This window comes from Centroberyx gerrardi, chromosome 17, assembly GCF_048128805.1.
Source record: "Centroberyx gerrardi isolate f3 chromosome 17, fCenGer3.hap1.cur.20231027, whole genome shotgun sequence".
NCBI classification, from domain to species: Eukaryota; Metazoa; Chordata; class Actinopteri; order Beryciformes; family Berycidae; genus Centroberyx; species Centroberyx gerrardi.
In genome coordinates, this window is record NC_136013.1 from 10,106,582 (window position 1) to 10,131,247 (window position 24,666).

Genomic DNA, 24,666 nt, shown 5'->3' on the forward strand with positions numbered 1-24,666 from the left:
GGTTGTAGGAACAAAGGATGCATGGTGGCCAACAGCTGGCAGTTTCGGACAGTCAGGAGCACAGTGGCTGACACCTCCCACATCTCTGCTGCTGAGCTGCTGGAAAATGTTCAGGTAGGCCTGGTCTAAACCAGTAATCCAAAGAAGTTAGTCATAAGCTATTTTTGGTTTTCACAGTTACCCCAGGAAATACCTAGAAGTTCTACTGCTCATTTAGCCATTGTGTCTTCTATTGTTAGGATTTCTTTGATGTTTGAGTCAAAAGCAGGTGATAAAAAAGGTTAAATATTCTTTTGTCATTGTTATAGTCCAATAATATCCCTATATGAATTTATAGTGTGACTGTTACTCAATAGTGAGTCCGCTCCACAATGACCTAATCATAGTTATGGCATTTTTTCATCTCCTATCTATCACTATGACATTCCTATTGGGACTTATACTGTAGTTTTCTGTGATGTTTGTATGGTATCCTTCTAAATGTTTTATAGGATTACTGTAGTTGTTGTAGGCTACTATAGTTGTTTTTCATAAGGGAAACAGTCAGGTCGTCTGCTGTTCATTTAGCTGTTATTAGGAATGTAGGGAGCCTCTGCAAAGTATTAGGAGCCTCTACAAATTATTGTTTTGAGGTTTAAGTCTGAAAAACTAAAGCAGGCTGCCAGTACAACACAGTAGATGGAAAATGGTCAAAAAAAAAAAAAAAAAAAAGTAACATTTCCTTTTGCAGCTCATGTTTACCATTGTCTCTGCCACAAATATGCCATACCTCATTATAATACCTATTGTTTAGCCTGCGTATTTTATTTTATTTTTTAAATTTTGCACTTCAAAGAGACTCCCACAAAATGTGTAACAGGCTACGTGGTGACTAACTGTACTGTACGTGATTGGCGGTTGGGTCCATCTGGCTGGGAACCTGCTACTGGTTTCCCATCCAGACAGACGGGTCCCTCCGCAGAAACGGCAGCAAGGAAAACAAACTCCCCCCCTCTGCTGAGACACGAGCAACTGTTGTGGAAGTGAAATTAGCGCAATGTTAAACACGAAATGCTATCGTTTGGTTTGAACAGATAACAATAAGGACGAGGCTGCTGAAAGCGGGTGAAGTGTGACAGCTGGAGAAATTTACTGAAGCCTTCTGAACCGCACGTGGAAAACGTCGCTGGAACACAACGGTGAGTAACGTTAGATTACACTAGTGTTGTGATGTAGAGTGGTGGGTTTAATGTACAAACTGATGGCTGCCTGCAGTTTAAAAAGTTTATTCAATGTTTTCCCACGTAGGACGACTCATTTGCCGCGTTACTGACAAAATGTTGGCACTTGTACTCTCCGTGTGCGTCAACAACCTTTCAGCCACTTTGCGGTGGGAACAGAGCAAGTGTGTGTGTGTGTGTGTGTGTGTGTGTGTGTGTGTGCGCGCGCGCGCGCGTCTGTGTGATACTGGTGCGTGCCCCTTTTTAAAAAACGTATTTTTTAGACCTTTATGTCCCAAGAGCAACCTTTGGCAAAGCAGTCATCTCCTACAACTCCTGAAGGGTGCGCTTGGAAAGCGAACTTGCTGATAAACAGTTGACGTGTTGTCGCATTTGCTTTAAAAATTAGGGAATTGCGGTTAATTTGAGCGGAATAGGTGTCCATTTTTGTGTTGTATCGTGATCACAGGTGCGCTGTAGCTGGTAGGAGCACCACGCCTCCCAGTTTTGGAGTTGTACCAATTCAGGCAGCGGTGTTTTGAAAAGCAAACTGAAACACAACCTTGCTCAAACCTCTGGTATTTCTTCTGGTATTTCATTAAAACAAGGGAGCCTTGTCCCTGTACCATACAACGGAATTGCAAATATTCCAGTCATCCCCCAGCCAGATGAGTAAACTTTGATAGCAGAGTATTATGATTGTAGGCTACTTTACTGTATCACCCATCGATGTTTTAAATTAATGTGGCAAGATAAGATTACATTTATTATCAGCAGAGGCTCACATATTAACTTTGTTCATAAATACATTCACAGCTTGCACTATTGATATGTTTTAAAACAGGTGATATCAAAGTGAGCCAGTGAATGAACCATGAACTAACATGAACTGCTAATGAACCATATCCAGTCAGAAAGTTGTTTAAGGCACACTGATCCCATGCCTATATCTTTGTGGTACTAATATCAGTAGCCTATGTTCTATTCACATGAAAACTTGTGTGTTCAAAGCATCATTTGAAGGGCGGTTGTTTTTCCGTGAGGCTCAAATCAATTGTGGAGGTGTACAACAACACACCTCTCTCATACAAGAGGGCTGAAAAGGGGTCAATTAGTGTGGCGTGCTATAATTAATGTTTGGGCTTGCCTACTGTACCTCTTTGCTGAGCTTTGTGTGTGTGTGTGTGTTGGAGCCAAAGGTGGAAAAAGCTATTTGGATTTTAAATTTGAGTATCTCTGAGGAGCAATTACCTCATGTCTCCTCCACAGTATCTCTGTGACAGGTTGAGACCAGGCTGGGCGCTCGGTTCACATTAGCTGTGAGGCTCCTAATCTTCCCCCTGTGCCTCCCAGTGCTGTTAACTAACTCGGTTATGCTCAAATATTTCTTGTTCACATACAGGAGTTCAGGGCTTAATTTGCTCTGGCACCCCATAAAAGATAAGCTTATACCTTTCCCCATACTTTAGCATCCAATTACAGTCAGCATAATCTTAAACAACTGTCGAGCGGGTTCCCTCCCCGCGCGTCCACTGTCTCAACTTGTTCTGCTGCCAGAGGACAGGCGCTGCTTTCAGAGGCAGCCTTGAAGACAGACATAACGAGCCTCGTTTCCTTCAGTGGCTCGTATAATGAAGAGAGGAACAAAAACAGCCAATCAGAGTCTGATGAAACACCAAGATCCGTCCCGCTGTGGTTGCCTGCATGGCTGACATCATGAGACAGCTCGGTTCTCTGACCATGAGCAACAACTATAATAATATGGTATAATACAGAAAAAGCAAAGTTACACACAAGGCTGGTTAGAAGTTGTTTTTTTTTCATCTGAAGCAGTTTAACCTCAGATTATTTGCTGATTTTACTTAAACTAGGCTACATCATCCAAACCCATTATTTTGGCTATGTACATTGACACAATGCTACTATCCCTATTAGCTTATCCTTAGGTAAACAAATTGTAGATTCATAATTGTATTGTTAATGCCTGAGGCTGAACCCAGCTGTTGAGTTGATAATTTAGTCATTGTGGAAATTATTCCTCTGGCTATTATGTTAGAGATGTCTGTTGGTTTTTCTGCTGTTTACCCACTGCTGTTCAGTCCCTCCCAAAGGTTTTATTGCCATAAGGCACCAGGCTGTAAAGAATGAGCTCATTTGGGGGCTTGGCATGCCATTCATTGATTCACGGTTAGCCAGTGCTTCCCTGGCACTATATAACCCTCACTGGCAGCTGAGTCACCCAGGAAAATGGATGGATCCTCCTCTTATCTTAAATTCTTCCTTTTGAGGGAAAAAGAGTAGAGGTCATACTCGACCTGCTGCTGTGACAGAGCTATTGTTTTTTTGTGATCAGTTTTGTATTATTTTAGAGCATGACATAGGGATCAGCAGGACATTTCCATTTTCTTGTACTTTGTCACTGACCTTTCACCTTCTCAGTATACACTCTGCGTTGTTTGCCCCAAAGATTTTGAGGAAGAAACATCAAAGGCACAAATTTGTGAGGCAAGAATGAAGAAAATTTTGAACAATGAAGATATGAGGGGAGGTTGTCGGGCAAAGAACAGAAAGGAGTGGTTTTGATCCTCTACCCTCCGTCCTCCTCCAAAGTATCCCCTTACCTGGGAGCGATTTAGACACAAACCCTGACTGTGCGTTAACTAATGCGTGTGCAGAAATAAAATGGCAGGCAGTAATAGCATCTCGGATTAGGAATGCCGATTATGCATGCTGACACGGGTTCCCTCATTCAATATGTGAAAATGAATTTAATCCTAATGTTGGAGTGCAAACTACACGACTGTCAAAAGCCTGATCTCTGTACCGCTCACATTAAACAACGTTCTATCCTGTAGTTTGTTGTCCCGTCGACGTGGTGCTGTGCACACGCTAAATGATATGGCACAGATAAGGGGTCACACATTGAAAGACTCTTCACTTGGACTTGGTCAGGAGGGATTTCGATAGCCCGCTGTCTTGCGAAACACGCGAAACACTACTTTGTTTTTCACCTGGTTGTGCTAAATTAAAGCTTGAGAAGAAAGAGCAGCTCACAGCACTTACCGTGTGTGCACTCATTTGTGCCGAAAAAGAAGAAAAGAAGAGGAATAGATGCCAAATTTGGAGGTTGGTTGGAAAGCGACGGGCAGCATGGTTTGTCTATTCTGCTGGGAGAGTTGGAGGTAAATTATAAAACTTGATGTGTTGTTTTGTAGTTTCTACCTCTTCTGCCTGGTTTCCTAGTGAGCGCTCAATAGCTATTGCTGCTCACTGTTCTCAAAACTTGTCTTTACATATCTCACACTACAAGAGCACAACATGCAAACATGTTTGATTTTGTCAGCAAAAAAACATGTTTTTTGCATGTTGTGCTCTTGTAGTTGAGTGTTTGAAGATCTTTGGATGTTGGAGACTGCTCAAAGAAACTTGAAACTTTCAAGCATGTTGCACTTTTGGCCACATCCCAATTAATGATGTGAAAGCAGGTGTTTTGTCTTTGACAGCTGATGCAAAACACCTGCTTTGACATCACTGATTGGGGTGTGGCCAGAATGTGTGAAAGTTTCAACCCATAGAGAGCAGTGCAACAACAGTTTTCCGCCTTCTGTGATTTAGTGTTGATTTGCTCTTTAATGAGCTTCGCCGAGTTGGCTCCCACTTGGGTGTTTTGTCTGAGATCTCAACAACGTGTCCGGCTACATCAGGCGTGTGCACCCAGCTTAAATGAGCAGTCCGACCCTTGAGCTTGTTTTTCTACATCGGTATTATTAACAAAAAATCGCAACAATGGTTCTGTGGTGCACTCTTGCCTAGGTTAGGCTATTTCGGAGAAAATTCTTCTGACTCAATGATTCACAATCCAGCCTCAAAGTACCACAGAAAAGAGAGAGCCGTTTCAGTCCCAAAGCGAAGTTGCTCTCTAGAACATCACTGAAATAGTGCTAAAATAAATGGGCTCCTTTTACTGACTTTCATGTCTCATCTTATGAAATACCAGAGAGAATTTTCCCTCAGCGTGAACTGTAAGGTCTAGCTGTGCAACGAAATAAATCTTTGCATTATTGGCCCCATCAGCAAACATGGTACGTCCAAGTGGCCTGCAACTGAACTGTTTTTACTGCTCATGTAACAAATGAGTTTTCTAGCATCTGTAGGTCAATGCTGCCCTGTCAGGGAAAAATGATCCCCTCAATACCTGGATTAATACGCTAATTCAGATGTCTCTGTGAATACAAGTCTTTATTCCTTACACATGGAGAGAGGACTCTCTTACATGAGGATCATGCAGTGATAGAGCGGTCTCTAAGGAAAGAGGATCTTAAGACTTTCTTTTATACAGTGTAACAAACATCTTACAGAACAGGTGGGTACAGCCTGATTATAATATGTTCCAGACTAAGTTCCTCTTTATAACAGTGGTTTCAACTGATTCTTCACATACGTGCGTTTCACATGACATTTTAACCTCGTGATGCAGCTTCGTCTGCGGCCATTACTGAACTCTAGTAACTTCCTATCACCACTTTCACATGTTGCACACCACCCACACTTCACATGCACTTGTGTGCTCTTTTACTACGACATGGCAAACACAATATACACAGTCTTATTCTATCCTAAAGCTATCTATTTCTATGTTATTTATTTCCCACATCCCCCTAAGGTAGGCCTAGATACTGATACATCATCAGCTGGCACTGACACCACAAAGTCAGCAGGGTGGACAATGTTATCTCTCCATCATTTTATAAGAGGTAACATTCACCGTCTGTGCATGTGGGGATGTTGGATCATCACTCATCCAGTGTCACCACTGTATGATATCACTCTCTAAAGATGTAATCCATGAAGTTGCGTGCTCTGTGGGAGGTTTTGCCGTAAAATCGAGGCTTTGTGCGGAGCCATGAGCCAACATGAAAGACATGCGTGAGAGGCTGCAGATGAGGCGAAGTGTTCCGTTTCTTTCGCACATCCTTGAGAGTAGGGAATCATGGCGAGTCTCTGGAATAATATAAACTGTTCTGCCTTTGAAAGAGTTTCTACGGGGAGGGCGAGTAAGGGATGAAAGGTGGGAGGGAAGAGAGAGGTCACGGTCAAATGTGGATAGGGGAGAAGATATCGGGGATGAATTACTACCAGAGGAGGATCATGTTATCTGTTTCAGCCGGTTATCCTGCCAGATATCATCATGTTCTTCATATTAATTGAATCGTATAAAGTGAAGTTGCTCTTCCGCGAGTCGTACTTAATGTCAGTTTACTTTTTATCTACCCCCCAATAGGAAGTTTAAGTGGTGACACTAAAAACATTTTGATCACACTGCTTTCCCTCTTGTCTTCTGCTGCAGGTAGGCGGCCTCTTATCTGTTGCTATCTTACCCGCAAGCAAGGCTTTCAACATGCTTGTTGACACACCAGTGCACCTGTATTTGTGTTTACTGAACTATTTTCTATTTCTATTTTAAGTATGGCATTACTCATGTCTCTCCAATACTGTACCATCGGGGCTCCAGAAAGAAATTGTACATCCTTATTATCATTGTTTAAAAAGATTATTTTATTCGTTTTTTTGATAAATAAAGCAAAAAAATCCTGAAAGCAAGTAAAGAAAGATGTGACGGCATAGCATTAGCTGAGATTTGAAGTGTGTGCAGTTGCCGTCTGAGCCACCAGCAGCACGCCCCTGTATTTCCTTAATTGACAGTTCTCTTCTTAGCATCAGAGTCGAAAACAGTATCATGCTGTTTTGCACTGGGTTCCGCTTTCCCCATAATTGCAGCTCTTTGCGCATGTCTGCATTTCCGCACACCCATAAACACATAAACAGAGTTAATGATAAGTTCTAATTCCCATTTAAATGGTGGGTGTTCTCTAAGGAATGTGAATGAAAGATAAGGCACAGGAATGTGATTTCCCATGTTTGTCTCTCTCTCTCTCTCTCTCTCTCTCTCACTCTCACTCTCTCACATCCTCTGTCACACATACACACACACATTTATTTCACAGCACCACTGAGCCATGTGTGGCAGAGAGAGACAAAGCTACACCTCGCTGTCCCACTAGGTTTCAGTAGCCCTTCTCTCCGGCTTGGGAGCAGCAGAGCAATTTATACTTTGTAATTCCTTCTGAGATGGATCTTTTAGTCTATGTCAACAGCTAATTTGGCTTTGAGTTTTCATGCCGTGATAAAAGAGATTAAAGACAATAAAATGGGTGGCAAGACCTTCTATCTAATCTTGGCCGATCAGTGTAATGAGGCTGTCATGGCCCATATCGTCCACCTGGTCTTTGGAACCTCTTCCCTCTTCAGGCTGTTGCTGCCGCTGTGGCAGGCTCCCGTGGGCTTGTGAGGAGAGCCTGGAGAGCGGGCCTGCGGTGGTGCTAAAAGAACTGGCTGTGCTGCTAATTCAAAGACCCCTCTCCGAAGAGGCCCCGGGAGAGCCGTGAGCACCGACTGAACGGATTTCACATTAACACACTGGGCAAGAGGGGAGCGAGGGAATGAGCAGGAACACTGCTACTCCTTTCACTGCTTGGCAAGGTACAGCCACACTTAATGAAGTGTTTTTGAAAGGGGCTCTGCTAGGAAATGGGGTGATAAGCAGCAGTAAAATATATGTGTGTCGTTTTCACTGCCACAGCAGCTCCCTGGCTCGCTCCACCACAGCAGCACAACCCTGCACTGTGAGCATTGCGTAAGGCAGCTCAAAGTCAAACCATAAGCTACGCATTGTATCTGGCCACATTTCACCGCCCGGAGGCTCCTGTCTGCCTCCTCCTCGTCTTCCTCTTCCTTGTTTTTTTCCTCACATCCCCCATCCCCTTATCCCTCCTTCTCGTCACGCTTCAGTGGGCCACCTGAGGGGGCATATGGGCTCCCGTTTGCCTGGTGACAGCTTGCAGGGAAGATGGGGGTAGCCTTCCATCTCAGCTGGAGGATGGTGGAGAAGAGAAGAGGGAGAGATACTACGGATTAGAGCTTTCAGAGAGAGAGACTCTCTCTGCTGGGATGCTCTGCTACAACTGGAGAGCAAGAAGACCAGTGACCTTTCACTGATTCACCTCTATTGTCTCCAAGTTCGGTGTCAAAGCACTGACAGCTCTGACACACAATAGGGCTTAGTCTACCATATGGAGGGGAAAACTGTCAGTGGTGAACATGTAAGTGCTGAATACATTCAGAGCTGAACTGAATATTCAAAAAGCTTGATAGAGTCAGGGGATATTGGTATGGGGATATAGGTCTGGTACAGTACAGTTCTTCCTTGTTTTATCAGAGGACTCTTTGATATGAAATAGTACTAGTGAATCCACTCTAACTCAAAGCATTATTTTGCATTCCTATATGGTGTCAGCTGAAAAGGCTGTGGCCCAAAGACCTTTCCTGCTTTTGACAGAAGGTCGAGTGCAGAACAGCTGTGTGCTCAAGTTTGAGGGTGTATTAGTCTTAATGGGTCTATTTCCTACGCTTAGTGTTGGGATGTTGGACGTTTTCAGGATCCCAAGGGAAGGCATATTTATTAGCCATTCTAATTACTCTCCACAAAATCTTGGCTCGTGCTTTTGTTTACTCTTAAAGTCTTACATTGCATAAAGAGCCTCAGTCACATTGAGCGCTTGTGCAATAAGACAATTTACTGCATAACTATGGAATCAAGAATGTCTCGTATATAAAGACATGCACAAAACTAGATTTGCAAATGTATATCATGACTTGTAAATAAACAAGGGTGATCACAAATGTATTTTTCCTATACCCAAATGCCATGTGTAATGACTTGTGTAATGGCAACCTTCATCTGATTAAATATGAAGCAATTTCACATAGGCCTATATATTTCCAAGAATAATATATTTATGCAATAAAAACAATTGCGTTTGAAATGCTTAATGTGCATGTTTACTTTTGTGCAATTTGTGATATATAGGCCTATTTGTAAATCTTGTTTTATGCATTTATTTATGAGACATTCCTGAATGCATACATAACCCAATGCAGTGAGATTATATCTTTTATATGTCTGCCTGTTGTCATGGTCCTTGTATGTTCTGCTGCTGTTCGAGTGTCCTTCCTGGGCCTGACGTAATCCTTCTCTATAACAATGAAGACCACCGAGTAACAATGGCAGCCTTTGATTCACCGTGTTTGGGGGTGGAGAAGTTTGCTTGGGGACTTTATACTGCTCATGTAAGCCTTGTACTCCTGCTGGTTTTGTTTTCTGTGATGATTGGTGAACGCTGAGACTGTGTCCACATACTGATTCTGCTCGCTTCTCCTCAGCTGCCGAACACTCCTTTGAAACTGGCTGCGCTGTTAGAAAACAACTTAGTGTTTGTGGTCTGTTGTTTATTAGCAAGCCAATTTGATGAAGGCATTGTTTTGCAGTCTGGGTTGCTATGCCTCACAGCAGAGTAATTCATCCACTGGTTGAGACTGACAGTTAGATTGGTGCATCAGCAGCGGTGTGGCCTGTATGCGTGTGTGTGTCTCTCGAGCGAGTGTGTGTGTGTGGCTGAGAAAATGATTAAGCTCCACAGTCCTCTTGAGAGCATTTGGACCTAATTAACCCACTTTTTTTTATGACCGCATCCTGCACTTAAGCACAGTTGGCCCAACTAAGCACTGTTTTCCCTGACACCATCAGCCATAGCGCTCACTCCCTGGTGGCATGTTCCCAGTCACCAAGAGAGATAAATTCATGAGTAAAAGATGGCTGCAATAATAGAACATGATTGTTGCTCTGTATCAGCAAGACTTACTCTCAACGGTTTCAGTTGAAGTCATTTCGACTTGGCGAGTGGCAGTGGCTTCCAGTGAGAATATTGGCAAGGCACTTGGAGAGATAGAGCGTGGAGATTGGCTGCCACACAGAGAGGAGCGACCGTCCCGCGTTTTGGAACCCGTTACTCCCTCTGTCATTATGTTCTTTTACGGTGCCATTCGCTGTGAGCAGTGGACAGTGTATGAATTGAGATTGGTCTTGCGTGTGTGTGTGTGTGTGTGTGTGTGTGTGTTTTGGAGACCAAGGGGAATGATTGGGTGACGGCTAAGGCTGTGAGCAGACAAGAAGACGGGTGGTCGAAGCTGTCTCTACCATCCGGGAACGATTTCTCCCGCTCGCTCTTGCTCACTCTCCCGAAGTGTAACAGAGTCTGACCAGGTGTTGCGGTTCATCTTTCCTCCTCGACAATGTAATCTGATATTACTTTTTTCCCTTAAAGGATAAGGCTGGTGTTTTTTAATGCATTGCTTACCGTCAATAAATCCTATGAAAATAACAAAACCAACAATGCGTTTGCTCTACTCCCGTTACTTTCTCACGTACCGTTTTTTGGCGTCAACCCGGAAGTCACTGGCTCCACTTTTAAGCTAAAAACCTTGAAATACAGCTCACAAAGACATAGTTTAAATTTTAAAAATTGCTAACTGTTACCATGAAAAGTCAGGCTGTTGTAGTTATTACCAAATCAAACTTAAATGGGAACAAATTCTTCATTACGCCGGGGACTATTTTCGGTGCTACGGAACTACTTTCCTGAGATCGCAAACGTCTTTACAGCCGGCTTATTAAGTTGTTTGAGGAAAAAGTCGGCTGGCCCGGTGCATCGTGATGATGAAATATGTTGCCCAGAGCAACATATGCATGGCTCTGTGATGTGTTTTTTTAATACAACGGAGTTCTGTGGCTGCTGGGACATGGCTGCATTGGGCACCGGCTACATGGACGAGACTTGTTGGCAAAACAAAATCATTGCTGATTTTGTTACTTTCATAGGATTTGTTGACTGTAAGCAATGCATTAAAAAACACCGGCCTTATCCTTTAACTCTCTTATCTCCCCCGCTTCAGTGAAGAGTGGATCTCGTCCTCTCCGCCATATCCCTCTGCCCGCTGCTCACTCCCGCCGGCCCTAGAGATGAGTGCCAAGTCAGCCATCAACAAGGAGGTCTTCACGCCCCACGATGAGAAGATGCTGGCGGCTGTGCAGGTGAAGCGGAGGACCAAGAAGAAGATCCCCTTCCTGGCCACCGGCGGTCAGGGAGACTACATGACCTTCATCTGCCTCTCAGGTCAGTCGAGAAAACCTGAAACCCTCTTCTCTTCTCTTCTCTCCTCTCTCCTTCTCTTCTCCTCTCCTCTCCTCTCTCCTTCTCTTCTCTTCTCTTCTCTTCTCTTCTCTTCTCTTCTCCTCTCCTCTCCTCTCTCCTTCTCTTCTCTTCTCTTCTCTTCTCCTCTCTCCTTCTCTTCTCTTCTCTTCTCCTCTCCTCTCCTCTCTCCTTCTCTTCTCTTCTCTTCTCCTCTCCTCTCTCCTTCTCTTCTCTTCTCTTCTCTTCTCTTCTCTTCTCTTCTCTTCTCTTCTCTCCTCTCCTCTTAATATATTGTATCATTGTTATCCTGATTTTCTTTTGGTGTGATCACAAATTGAATGTCGCTGCTTTTTAGCTGGATTTGTCAAAATAAAGGTGTTTTAGAATTCTCTTCTCTTCTCTTCTCCTCTCCTCTCTCCTTCTCTTCTCTTCTCCTCTCCTCTCTCCTTCTCTTCTCTTCTCTTCTCTCCTCTCCTCTCCTCTCCTCTCCTCTCCTCAATCTATAGGGATGAGTTGTAATGGTTGTTGTATGTGACACATAACGCTCCTGCATGTGACAGCAGCATTACTCACAACACCCAGGGGGCAGGGGATGTATGTGTGTGTGTGTGTTTGTTTGTATGTTTGTGTTTAAATGGCTGTGTGTGTGTGTTTGTCTGTGTGTGCGGATGTTGGGGTTGGGGGTGCAGTGGAGACCCGAAGTCACATTTCACCACGTCTCCCTTAATTCACCCACTAATGCTCACACTGATGAGCATGTTTACGTTTCCTCTGCCAATAGAATGACACGCTAAATCAATTTACAGCCGGGCTTTGGGTCAATCCTTTTAAATAGATTAGATTTAGTCTGAAACTGAATAATTGTTTCACTAGAAATCAGGGTTTAAATTGTTTTCGTTTTTTTTTCCCCACTTGGAATGTTAGCTGAAATATTGCTTGCTAATTGAATTAGCCATGCGTATTATTCATGAGGAGAATAGCTAGAGCCTATTAATATTAGAGCCAAAGGAACTGCTTATGGAGATCAAATACATTTTCTTAATCCTGGCACTGTAATGTGTATTTAACTCTACTTTGGCAGCAGCAGATCACGTCACTTCAAAATTCAAACTTACTTAATGGCGATTAAGAGGGAATTCATATCAGCGATGCATAAGTCAGTGAAGGCCAGCGCAGCTCTCCCTGTGCTGGTTTCAGATTCAAGGTTGCCTTCCAGTAGTTTAGCTGAACGCTCTCTGCTTCTGTGTTTAAACTCTTAAGTACAAACACATAAAAGCCAAGTGTATCAAATGCCCGTCTTAAAGTAACCACAGGGTTTTCAAAAACCAACACATTTTTTCAAAGGGCTTATGATTGAGTCTTTTCTCCTTTGATGTGGAAATGAGTATCGGTTCATATTCACTTGTTGTAATGCCGGTCTCATCACGGCCCCAGCAGCAGCCTTCACCTTTGCGTCCTGTTTTAGCTCCGCTGCTCTAACATCTATTAAAACCACTGGATGTCCCAACTGCTTAATCTGCGTGGCATAATTGAAATCCATAAATCATCTGATCGTTTATCTTCCTTGACATGTTTTAATCAAGATTATAGCAGAGAGAATAGCCTAGTATGAATAGGTTAGGGGTTAGTTGTAACTAAAAAGCTGCTGGTTTGAATCTCGAGTGTGGCTATGAAAATTAGGGAATGGGCAGTTGCTTCCTCCTACTCTGAATTCATCCTCATTTATTGTTTTCACCCTTATTTGCTTGTTTATGTCTTGCTATTTAAGTGAGTGCTGTGGCTATCTGTGGGGCTGCTTTGCTTTTTTCACCATTACCTGGACCAGTGATACAGAACAATACACAGTAGCAAAGAGTTGGTTTTCCCATGTGGGTACATATCAGCACAAGCTGATGGCATCCTGAGGGCAGCAGGGCAGCAGGGTGCCTACACACACTGTAAGTCTCTCCTCCTCAGAGGAAACGTTAATCCCTGGAATCATGAAATTTAAATGATCACATGGTTAATGCGGAAATACAAGTGAAAACAAAAATGAATTATTTATGGGACAAATTATGAATCCAGGCATGCCCTCTTCTCCCTTAGTATTTGCTGTTGATGTGGCCTTGAGCAACACATTTAACCTCAAACTGCTCCAGTGGGGCTGCTCAGTCACTGGTTGTACTGGGCAGCTCCAGGTGTGTGTGTGTGTGTGTGTGTGTGTGTGTGTGCAACCCTCCCCTGCATCTACTTCCCTAGGGATGTAGGGTTCTGTCTGTGGCTCTCACATAAATCCGTGGTGATGGGCCCAGGGGTAGCCAATTTAAATTGCCTTAAAGTTGCCATCAGCTGAGGATTTTCTGTGCATCATCTGGTTGGAGCAAGATAAGCTGGCTACAGTCAATGACTCCGGACATGCTGCACTACGCAGCCTGTCAGGAAGGGGAGACCTGATCATGGACTGTGTGACTAAAGGGACTGTGGGTTGTTGCCTTCTTACTTCATTTACTTTATAACCCAACTGAAGAAGAGGATTAGCTCTTTTTGGTCCATGGAGTGTGCATGTGGGAGTCAAGGCTGTCTGTATTTCACGTAGGACTGAAAAAACTGACTGCGATTCATTCACTGCCATTCATGCGGATGGCATCAGCTGATCTCTTCTCTGTGCTGAAAAGCCTTTTGCCGATTTGATGTGCTTAGACCATTTTAAAAGGAGGAACATTTTCCATTCTGTTTATCCTGGTGAAATATCATATTGTATGCTGTATGTGTGAATGGATGTTGCATAATTACTAAAGCAAGTAGTGAAACAGCATGGTTTGTGGCCACCACCACCACCACCACTACTACCACCACCACCACCACCACTAAAGCTCATCTTGCTATAGTTTGCCTAGTAAAAGTTTGTGCATTCTTTTCCGTACTAACAGACCCCTGACTAAGCTGCTGTTTTGTATCGCGTGGGGGAGCACAGCAGTGAAGGCAAGTACTGTAGTTCAGTTAGTCATGTGGAGCCAGTCTCTTAAGCCAGCCAAGCATTGTTCTGAGTTCTTTGTGTGTGTGTGTGTGTGTGTGTGTGTGTGTGTGTGTGTGTGTTTACAGCCCAGCAATGTCTATGAAACCAGCTTGCACTCCCCAACGCATTTAAATTGCATGGCTGGTGCACATGACTTGGAGTGTATGTGTGAGACCGTGTGAACGCATGTGTGACTGTGTGTGTGTGACAGTGACAGTCCCGTGGCTGCAGTAGCAGATAGTTCAGGCCCCAGAGCCATACAGTGACAGAGTTATGTAATCTACAGTGGCCTATATAATGGCAGAAAGAAGCCTATAGTGTGGGGAGTGCTACTATAGAGACTGCCATTGGCACTTTACTCTCAAGTTGAGCAGGGTGCCAAGATGAAACACCAGACCATCATATCTGCTCTGATTCCAAGCTCATATGCTGTAATTTTATCAAACACATCTGAATGGATAAAAAAACAAAAAACATTTAGACGATTACGACATAAATTACAATTGAGCATAAATAACCTTGTTTTTGGTTTCCCAGTAATAACTGTTCTGATACTTCTTATCCTTCTGGAATAAGTCAGTGTTTTCACAGCCATGTGATATGGAGGTTATGCAATTGACCTTGTAACCGCAGCTCTCCGTTTAAAATCTTTTCAGTGGGTGAGTCTGAGTCCATGAACTGGCTGTTTTGTTGAACACGCGGCTGTGTTTGTCCTAGCTAGAGAGCTATATCTATCAGTGGAACAAAAAGACCTGGACGGCTGCCTCTTCCAGATCAGTTTCTCCTTGTTTCAGTGTTGCTACAGGAAAACAAGACCGTTTCTACTCACTTAGCGAACTGTTGTTTGGCCTCAGGGCGAAAACTTGGAAATGAGTCAACCATCAGCAAAGTCGAATAATATTATTTTAAATGCCCTGTAGTGACAAACTATTTTCCATCAGAGGAAACTTTTTCTCGCAAGGCCTAAATCAATAGTGTCTGAGTTTACTTAAAACAGGCCACTAGCTGTTTTAGATGTGTGATTAATAGTTTTTAATGGATTACAGATCATTTAGAATTACACGGGTCTTATTTGCTTTGTGGCTCCTTTGACTATTTCTACCAAATACGGTACAAAAGCAAACACTGTCTACACTCCTGCTCTGGCTTCACTTTATCTCTGTAACCAGAGTTGTGCAGTTTTAACCAGTGGATGCTACTAGCCTGTATGCTATGATGGGATTTCTAAGCTGCCTTTTGATCTTGTACACATACACATACACACACCCCCACATGCATGCACACACACACACACACGTTTCACCTTCACAACAACAGCATCAGGGGTTTTTGTGACATAGGAGTGTGTTGGAGCGTAGCCAGAAGCTCATGCTGGACCAAGTCAGTTAGTGTGCTTTCTCTTTGATCAGCAGGCTCCATGCGGTGCCTCTATGGCTGGACCTCGGGGCTGAAACACTGGCCCGTACACACACAACGTTTGGCAGAGGAGAAGTGAGGCCAGTTGTACAACATAAAACACTGGGAAGGTTCAGTGGAGTAGCCTATTAGTCTACATGGTTTTGGTTTCATTTTCTCTGATCCAAGAGGAAAACATTGTTTGTTCCTTTCTCATGCTTTTCTCCTGTAAGCAATCCCTGTTCTCGGGATTTTTGACGTCTTATTCTGCCCTTGTCGTGTGTGTGTGTGTGTGTGTGTGTGTGTGTGTGTGTGTGTGTGTGTGTGTGTGTGTGTGTGTGTGTGTGTGTGTGTGTGTGTGTGTAAGGACCACAGGTTGGGGGCTTTAGAGGGTTTAGTACAGAAAGTGAGGAGCAGACCATTTGTCAATTTCTGAACCGTCCCCGGGAATACACCAGCCTCTAAAATCCCACTACCTTACTCTGCTAGATCGATGCAAGCCACCATCCATCCCCCCAGTAATGTGCAAACAGATGCATGCTTTGTGTGTGTGGATACATTTATGTTTTATGTTAATATGTGAATTTACATGTGGGGAGCATGTGGGCATCCTTGTTTGTGGGTGTATTCATGCACTGGGTGTTTTATGCAGACATGTTACTGTGTGGGTTGTTTTTACATGTTTAATGAATTTTTTGCGTAGGTTGTGTATTATGTGATATGCTATGAACTTCATACTTGTGGCTTCGTAGGTGTGTGTGTGTGTGTATCTGTGTTTGCCTATCTGGTGTGTGCCTATCTATGTACTGTATGTTTCAGTTTCTTTTCCCATTCCACCTGATCAGACCCTCGTCACCAGTTGGAAATTGAACATCGTAGATATGATTTGCTGAATCACATGATGCCCAGAGATTCTTTGACTTGCTTAACTGTAATTTGAGCCAATCAGCCAGTGACTTATGACATTTGTGTATATAACAGTCACTCCCACTTGCATTGCGCCCACACACTTTTAGTTGGAAGGACAGATCTCTCTCTATCTGTCAAATAAACACATTCAATAACAGCCCAGTATCAATGTTTTCCCCAAAGCTGTGTGGAATATCAATTCCACGGTAATCACAGCATACCATGTATTGCATTCTCCACTCCACTCCATTCATCATCGGCAGCCTCATAGGCTATTGATCAGCTGGTGAGATGGATGGGCGAGCAGCTTGTGGAGCACACTGGTATATTAAGCTGCTTAGCCCTATATCAGAAAGTCAAATCAGTTCTGACCTTGGTTCCTAAGCCCAAAAACACATTGGTCTGTCTTTCTGTATTGATATGCATGCATTTGTGTGTGTGTGTGTGTGTGTGTGTTTGCCGAGGTCAATCCAACCTTAAAAAATTCAGATGGAAACCCAAAGGAGAGACCATAGATACATATTTATAAGAGGCGTTAACACTGACTGCACCGTAAGACAGATGATGTTTTTTTTTTAAGTGGGGATGTAGGCGTAGAGCTCAAGGTTAGAACACACCTGAATGTTTCTCTCTATTAAAATCCCCTTTCGGAGAATTTGAGAGCATTCGTGTTTTAACAAAATTGGGAATCGAATTGCTGTTGCTAGTTGAATTGAGTAGTACGACTTAATCAACAGTAGAGTCTGCCAAAGCATATCACAGAGCAAACTTTTGAAGACCATTTGGGGGCATGCAGGCTATGCAGTTGAACCAGCTTGCTCCCAATCACTGAGAAGTGGATTTGAGGACGAGATAATGGGGGTGGTAGCGATGATGATTGTGCTACTGAACATGGTGAATATGATTTATAGCCTGTACAGTAACATGCACTTCATTTGCATGTTGTTTTATATCATTTTTACTGCCACAGCATTCCCCCATGGGAGATGATGAAGTTCAGCTCAGCGCTGGACCATATCATTTGGCCATTTTCACATTTGACTTCGCTCTCTAGCTCTAGCTAACTGTTGCTCGTAGATATAACTTTTTCAGACATCTCGGGGAGCCTGGACAAATGCTTGTTAACAAGGTTTAGCCAGGCGTGGGAGTGTGGGTGGCCTGTGTTGTGTCGTGAGGAATGTTGCCTTCTGTGGGTTTCTCACAGGGCCAGTGTAGCAGCAGACAGAGGAGATTGATGCTGGCCTCACAGTATTTACTGAGTGGAGAGACGTACAGCCCACTCACATTGGGCCAGACACATCAGCATGACACCAGCACCATATCGCCTCTAAAGGTGCCTGTGTGTGCGTGCAAACCATACCAATAACTCTGATTCTTTGTATCGGCATGCTGTGGCAGTTTCTCTCCAGCCTAATTAGGTCCTTGCAGCGGCTCTGCTCTTTTTTTTTTGTGTCTATCTACCCTCCGAACATGAACCATCTTCATCCCCTCACCCCTCAACCCTCTCCCTCCGTCTTATCTCGTCAACCTCCCTCTCATCCCCTCACCTCAAATCTCCTCTTAGCCAAGATGAGGGTCCTTTAAGTCTTGGGAAAGGCTTCAGCACCGAAGTGACCTGAGCTTGAGCCTAGGAGAGGAAAGTCAAGAGAGAAGATTAGAGGTGAGGGAAGTGAAGGACAGATACCTGAGTGAAAAGATGAAACCGATGGAACGGCAATCCTTTGGAAGCTTAGGGAGGAAGGCAGAAAAAGCTCTCAACTATAAACACACACGCAAGCATAAACACACACACACAGACACACACACACACTTGTTATTCTATGTTTACATATCCAAGTGCTTAAAAGCTCATAATGCCCATGAAGACATGCAGGCAGGCAAATGCACAAACATCAGGCATGCATGGTCTCTGATATCTCTCTCTCTCTCTCTCTTGCACTCACTCATGCCCACGCACACACACACACACACACACACACAAAGACATATACACACACATGCACACCAACAGCAGACGGAGATGGATAGATGAAAGGCTCAGGTGCTCTGCAGGTGGACTGAAGTATGTGTGCTGTTGTGCATACAAAAGGCCCCCTCTGTACAGACAGCCAACTCGTTTCATCCATTCTACAGGGAGCGAGTGTGTGTCTCTGTGTGTGTGTGTGTGTGTATGTGTGTGTGTGTGTGTGTGTCTGTTGAGACATGAGAACATGCCTCAGTGCTTCTGACAGCTCCCTTCACAATGCTCTCCTACACCGAGGCCAAACTGTCTATCAGCCTCTGACATCAGGCCCTCCTCTTTCCTTTACTGTCCAACTCAGTCCGCTTGTCTTGTATCCAAAGAGCGCTTTGGTTCACAGAATTCCCTCACAATCTCTTGCCTCATGACCTCCTCACAAATCAACTGTAGTCTGTGCAGTTCTAGTATCCTGCTCTGCTCACTCTTTTTTTGTTTTTTTGTTTTCCTGTGCTATTTGTTTTCCAGCAGAAACAGTAGGGTGCCTTCTTTCCACCAGGAATCTGATGATTGGTTTGGAGGAGGTAACGTGCGGTTGTTGGTTTGGACGGCTCCCCTTGGCTCCCCCCCTTACTTTTCACTCCTTGGCTGCTGTTGCTGCAGCTCAGTTCCAGATTTGGGACTCAACTGAGCACAGGAGGGTTCCTGCTTACACTGGAGATAAGGAGGGGAGGAGAGGAGTAGATGTAAATGAAAGAGAAGAAACAAGGGACTGGGATATTGTTTCATCGCGCCTCCCGCGCTGAGACGGGGAGATATTTTAGATCACATCAGGGAGTTGTTTGTGGTTATCTGTGGGTTGGAGCTGATGGTTTTATTTTGCGTAGCGTTGGTGTGGCGCAGTGATATTGGCTTTTGTTTGTTTGTTTTATACTAAATTTCAAGAGTTGGGAAGTCTCAACGAAAATATTCTTAATGTCTGTGTGTACCACAAACATGACTTGGACGAGGTTTTATTTCTATCACACAGTTTTTAAGAATTTCTAACTTCTATGGAAAGGGCCCAGGAGGGGTGGGTACAGCACACAGTTTTATCCATGAAGCAGGTAAACAAAGACTCTCATATCCTGTCCCTTCTCACTGTGGAGAGAATTTGGTCTGACTTTGAAGCGGATGCATAAAGACTTGATTCCCACCTGGTGGTCCACTCGCAGTCACAGTTGGTCGTTACGACCAACTTACGACAACACAGCTAGGTGTGGCCCCTCTTTTAGCCTGAAGATTCATGGCTGCTCTACGCTGTTTTGACAGAAGTGTTTAAAAAGAAAGGGATTTGTTTCTTGCCTCCCTGCTGGGTTGTACTGTAGATCTTCTCACTGTTTTGAAGTTTGATAATGTGGTGCACATATGTGGAAGTGTTGATGGCACGAGACGGCAGGGAAGGAGCCAGGGAGATGAGGCGATGAGGACCCCAAAGGATCATTGAGGAGGTAATTATCGTAGAAAAGGACCCCACCACACATGTTTTTGATACTGTGTACTCTGACCATATGTATTGGCTCACCAGTAGAATAAAGACCGTGAATTCCCCCCGTACCTGGAAAAAGTCATCTTCATGGTGTTTTCAGCTTTTGTTTAGCGATAACAAAGCCCGCACTCCAGGAGGAAAGAGGAGAGAGCCATAATAAAAGACTCCAGAGCCCCAGCCTTGTAAAAGGCAGCCATCCATATAATTAGCTGATGCTCTGTTCTTGTCGAACTGAGAGCCTTCATGACTAAACACTTAATAACCAACTTTATTTACTCATTCCAATCGACTTTCCAACACATTTCATTTAGCTGTGTTAAAACTGTCTCCGAAGGTATTGGAAGTAGGAGTGGTTTATATGAAGAAAAATGTTTTTATGACCTGTGTCTAGGCCAAACAATAAAGTCTATTTCAGCAGAGTTCATTTGTATTTCACAATGTATTGACATTTTGTGATTATTACAAACTGTACTGCCAATGAACAATAGTGCCAGACACTCTGTGAAGCTACATTTCTCAATATGTCACATTTGGAGGTAATCATTCTTTTGGTCATGGAGTCAAGGTCAATTCTAAGGCCTGTTGAATGTGGCCGTCCATTTCTCATCTCCAAATAAATTACACTAACTTTTAACACTGTACAGGAAAGGTTTTGTAGTAAGGGAGCACAGGATACAGATGGCTGTTGTACTTACCACATACGAATGATGTCAGAGCTTTTAGTTCTAGATACAGAGATAATAAACGTAGCCTCTCTACCTGCTCCTAACACAGCTGTTAAGCAATGAACTTATGAATACACCAAGCAGTATTCTCATTATGCCTTGTCCTTTTTCTCAAAGTTTGCAAATTTCACAGCTATATAAATGAAATCAGCCAAATGAGATCATGTGTGGATTTATGTAATAATTTTGAATAAAGAAAAGAAACTTTGGTACAAATTTGTTTATTTTATAAGTAACAGGTGGGCGTAGATTAATGATAAGCCAACATAGTCATTTATGTATTTTGTGTACTGATGGTATAGAATGTATCTAATTATGTGAAAATTATCCAACATTCTCAATTGATATTCTTAGAAAACAAAACGTCTCTGGCTTCCTCAATCTTGATCTCTCAAAGTTCAGCTCTATTGCCTTTCAACTTTCAGTTGAAATCTACAGTCTACACACTTATGTCTGTGTTTCACTGTCTGTTGTGTTCTGTCTGTCTCTCCTTGTTCCTCTATCTCTCCATGTCTCACTTCTCAATGAATATTCTAAACAAAACGTCCCTTTAAACTTTCACAATCTTTCAGTGTCGCGCTACATTGCCTCACAGCTTTCAGTATTCATCTACACACTCATCACTCTCATCACCATATTCTCTTCCTTCATCAAGTCCAACTTTTGAAGTGCCCTTCGAAACTGATCTCCGGTGCCAACTGCAGATTCTCAGTCTGCCAGAGTGTCTCACCATTAATATCCATACAGTCAATATTAATGAGTAGCTGCTCCGCAACAGCACAATCTGTAACTTCATCAACTAGAATGATGTTATACTTTGTTTCTTAGACCTTTTTTGAATTTTATTTTTTTTTAATTAGTTGTCTAAACAAAACCCGTATGCTTCTTTGGCTTCTCTCACTTCTGTGGTGAGAATTTTTCATCTCTTTTCATCTCAATATCCTTCTCAAGGTCAAGCAGAGGAGCTAATTTCTTGTTGGCTGTCTCCTCTTGCCTGAGCCAACAGGCCGACAGTAAAGCATTATGTGTTACTTAGTGCCTTGTCTGTTTTGCTGAGTAATACTGGGCTGCTAGGGATAACTGTCTCCTCTCTAGCTCTTTGATGAATGTTTGCCTGTGCACAGTTAATGTAGCATGCACTATTCCACCTTGATTGCACTAGTCTTAAAGTTGATAGAGGCTAATTGATTGAATGCACAACACAACAAGGAATTATGGATCCCACATTAGACAAAACATTCCCTTTCCTTCAGTATAAATAAGCTACTACAGCCCTGTCTCCAGTGAAAATGAAATAGCCATAACATTTAGCCAGTTGTGTGAAAATAGATTTGCCTTTCCCTTCTGTTTTGGAAAGAGAGGAGCGCACACCTGAACAAGTGTATGGTGAATGTAGTGTCTTTGCTTTCATTTCCTCACTCACTTTCCTCTCACATTCTGCTGTGCTGTATCTCTTCTGCTCTCTGTATCTCTGCCCCAGTGCATGTTTGGCTCTGTTTTGCTTGTTGCATCTCTGTGTCTCTCTGCCTCTCTGTCTTTTCTGTCTCTGTCTCTCCTTGTCTCTCTGTCTCCCCATGATTCATTGTCTGTCTTTGTTCCTCTGTCACTCCACGTCTGACTGTCTTTCTCTGTCTATCTGTCTGCCCTTGTTGCTCTGCCTCTCCATGTTGTGTAGTCTCTCCAAATTTTCCAGCTCTGGTCTCTTGTTTGTTCAAATCTGTCTGGCACAGTATGTGCTGCCTGTCTGGGCTCTAAAAAAGAAACAAACACAAAAAACAAAGGGAAAATTGATGGGCCTGCATTTCATAAAATCACAAGTTGAATCAAATTTCTACCCATTACATTTTTTTACCCATGATGCTAAACAGTGCATTTAATGAGTGAAATATCAAAACATTTTCCAAAATATCAAAAGTTGACAGAACCTTTAATTTAGGCAACATGTGTTTTTAAAGCAGCTGATCTAAAGATCTTTTTCTGAAAGCAAGAAGAAAGTCCTCTGACTTGCAATAGCCTCTCTCTTCCTTTTCGATGGCATCTTTCCTTTTACTGCATCAACAAATAATGTGTTAAGCCATGCTTTATTGATTCTCTAATATAAAAAAAATACTAATTTGCATAACCAGGCCTGCCTCAACAATTTAGGGGTTACAGTGCTGCAGACCAGGGGGGAAGGGGTTTTTGCATCAACTGATCCTTTTTTTAATTCAACGTACAAAGGAACTGTTGACATCTCTGTTGCAATACTTACAAAATGTGCAATACAAAGAAACTGCAGGAGCAGATTCTTTGGTCTGTTGTTAATTTGATATGATCAACTACTCAACTACTCTGACTTTAGCTGGTTGTCTCCTGGAATAAATAAGCCTTATGTCACACTTATTCACTACTACATAGCTAATTTTAGATATCTGTGACACACCCACAGGGACATTAGCTAACTTATAATGCCAAGTTTAATGCTAAGTTTAATTTACAAACACATTCATCAATGTTGTTGGGAAGTCGGCTTTAACATTATGTTAAACACTGTGGCATGCCATCGATTAAGTGCTTAATGTATCAAGTCTTATTATGTTTTATTTCATATGGTAACTTTGCAGTGAATTCATAATGTGTTTACCTTGGCACCACAGAACAACCTGCTGTCTGTTGGAGGAAAACCAGTCAGCGATAGAGAGAGGAGGTCTGAATGTGGGGAGGGAGGGGGGAGGGGCATATCGAAGTCAAGAGCGCCAGTTGGCTGGGAAGTTGACACTACACGATTGCCAGTCGTGCTTCATGCCTCTGCTACAATTTATCATCAGTTTGGCTGATAAAAAGTTTGGTATGTCTACAAAAAGTAGCTGGCTGCTAGTACACGGTTAAATAGCTGGCAGCAGGCACAATTTTAGAAGTCTGGGTTCTGGGTAGTACTCTTTTGTAACTGCAGACAGTCAGTTAAATATAGTTTTTGTAGAGAATGAAATAAGAATCAGGGTTTATCTTGATTCATACTCCATTGTGATGAGTATGACTACATACCCATTACTAGATTTATATGCATAAGAGTGTTACTTCAGTGATCATTTTTGTGTCTTTGAACTGTTTACTGAAATAGCCACTAGATTTGTTTTTGCAACATCATGGAATGGAAGACCCATTTGGCAGCAGCCAAGGCTTGAAATCTACCATGATTCCACGAGTAGAGATGATTCATTTTAATGGATGGAAATGACAAATTTATTGAGTTTGGCTGCATCCCCCGCAGTGTTAATTCACAGGCGCAGCCTGTAAATCTGTTCAGTCAGAGTCCCTCTGTGGCTCTGTGTGTCATGGAACACCTTGTCTGATTATTAGAGACTGTCTGAGATACGTGGAAGCATCGACCAGAAGGGAAGGAGGACCGTCCAGTAAATACCGGCTCAGCCACAGGGATTGGGATAAGAGGAGAAGGGGAGGGAGAGGTGGATGGAGAGAAAGAGACAGAGATGCGGGGGAGGAAAGGGAGGGAAAGATCTCAGGGGGCCTAACCTCTGATCGTTCTTACTGGAAAGTAGGAGGGCTAGAGATGGAAACTAAAAATTGGAAGGCTATTACTGTTATTACTGTACCAGAGTATTACAAGTGTAACAGAATACTGTCTAAAGACACAATATAAAATACTGTTTTGCAGCATTTCTTGTAAAACTCAGTAGAAGATTAAGCCAGTACTGGACATGGTCTAATATGATGCAGTCTGATTAGTTGATTTGTTAGCTGACATATTTAACACTTCACTTTCAGCGGAAATGTCTCTGTCTGATTGTGTCAGTTTAATCCCCTGCCTCTACATCTAGGCCTAGGTCTGCTGTAAACTTGTCTTGTGATTCAGCTGCATGACCTTTTAAC

The 24,666-nt window shown here is 43.0% G+C and overlaps 1 protein-coding gene across 1 annotated transcript in view; it reads left to right on the top strand.

The window, feature by feature from the left end:
• The window catches only part of stxbp6 (syntaxin binding protein 6 (amisyn)), a 69,557-nt gene continuing 44,891 nt past the window's right edge, over window positions 1–24,666 (top strand). Inside the window, exons 1-3 of the mRNA XM_071902197.2 lie at window positions 1–114; window positions 1,074–1,178; window positions 11,049–11,269. Coding sequence (XP_071758298.1) covers window positions 11,116–11,269 — 154 coding nt within the window. The 5' untranslated portion in view covers window positions 1–114; window positions 1,074–1,178; window positions 11,049–11,115. The remainder of the gene's footprint in view (window positions 115–1,073; window positions 1,179–11,048; window positions 11,270–24,666) is intronic.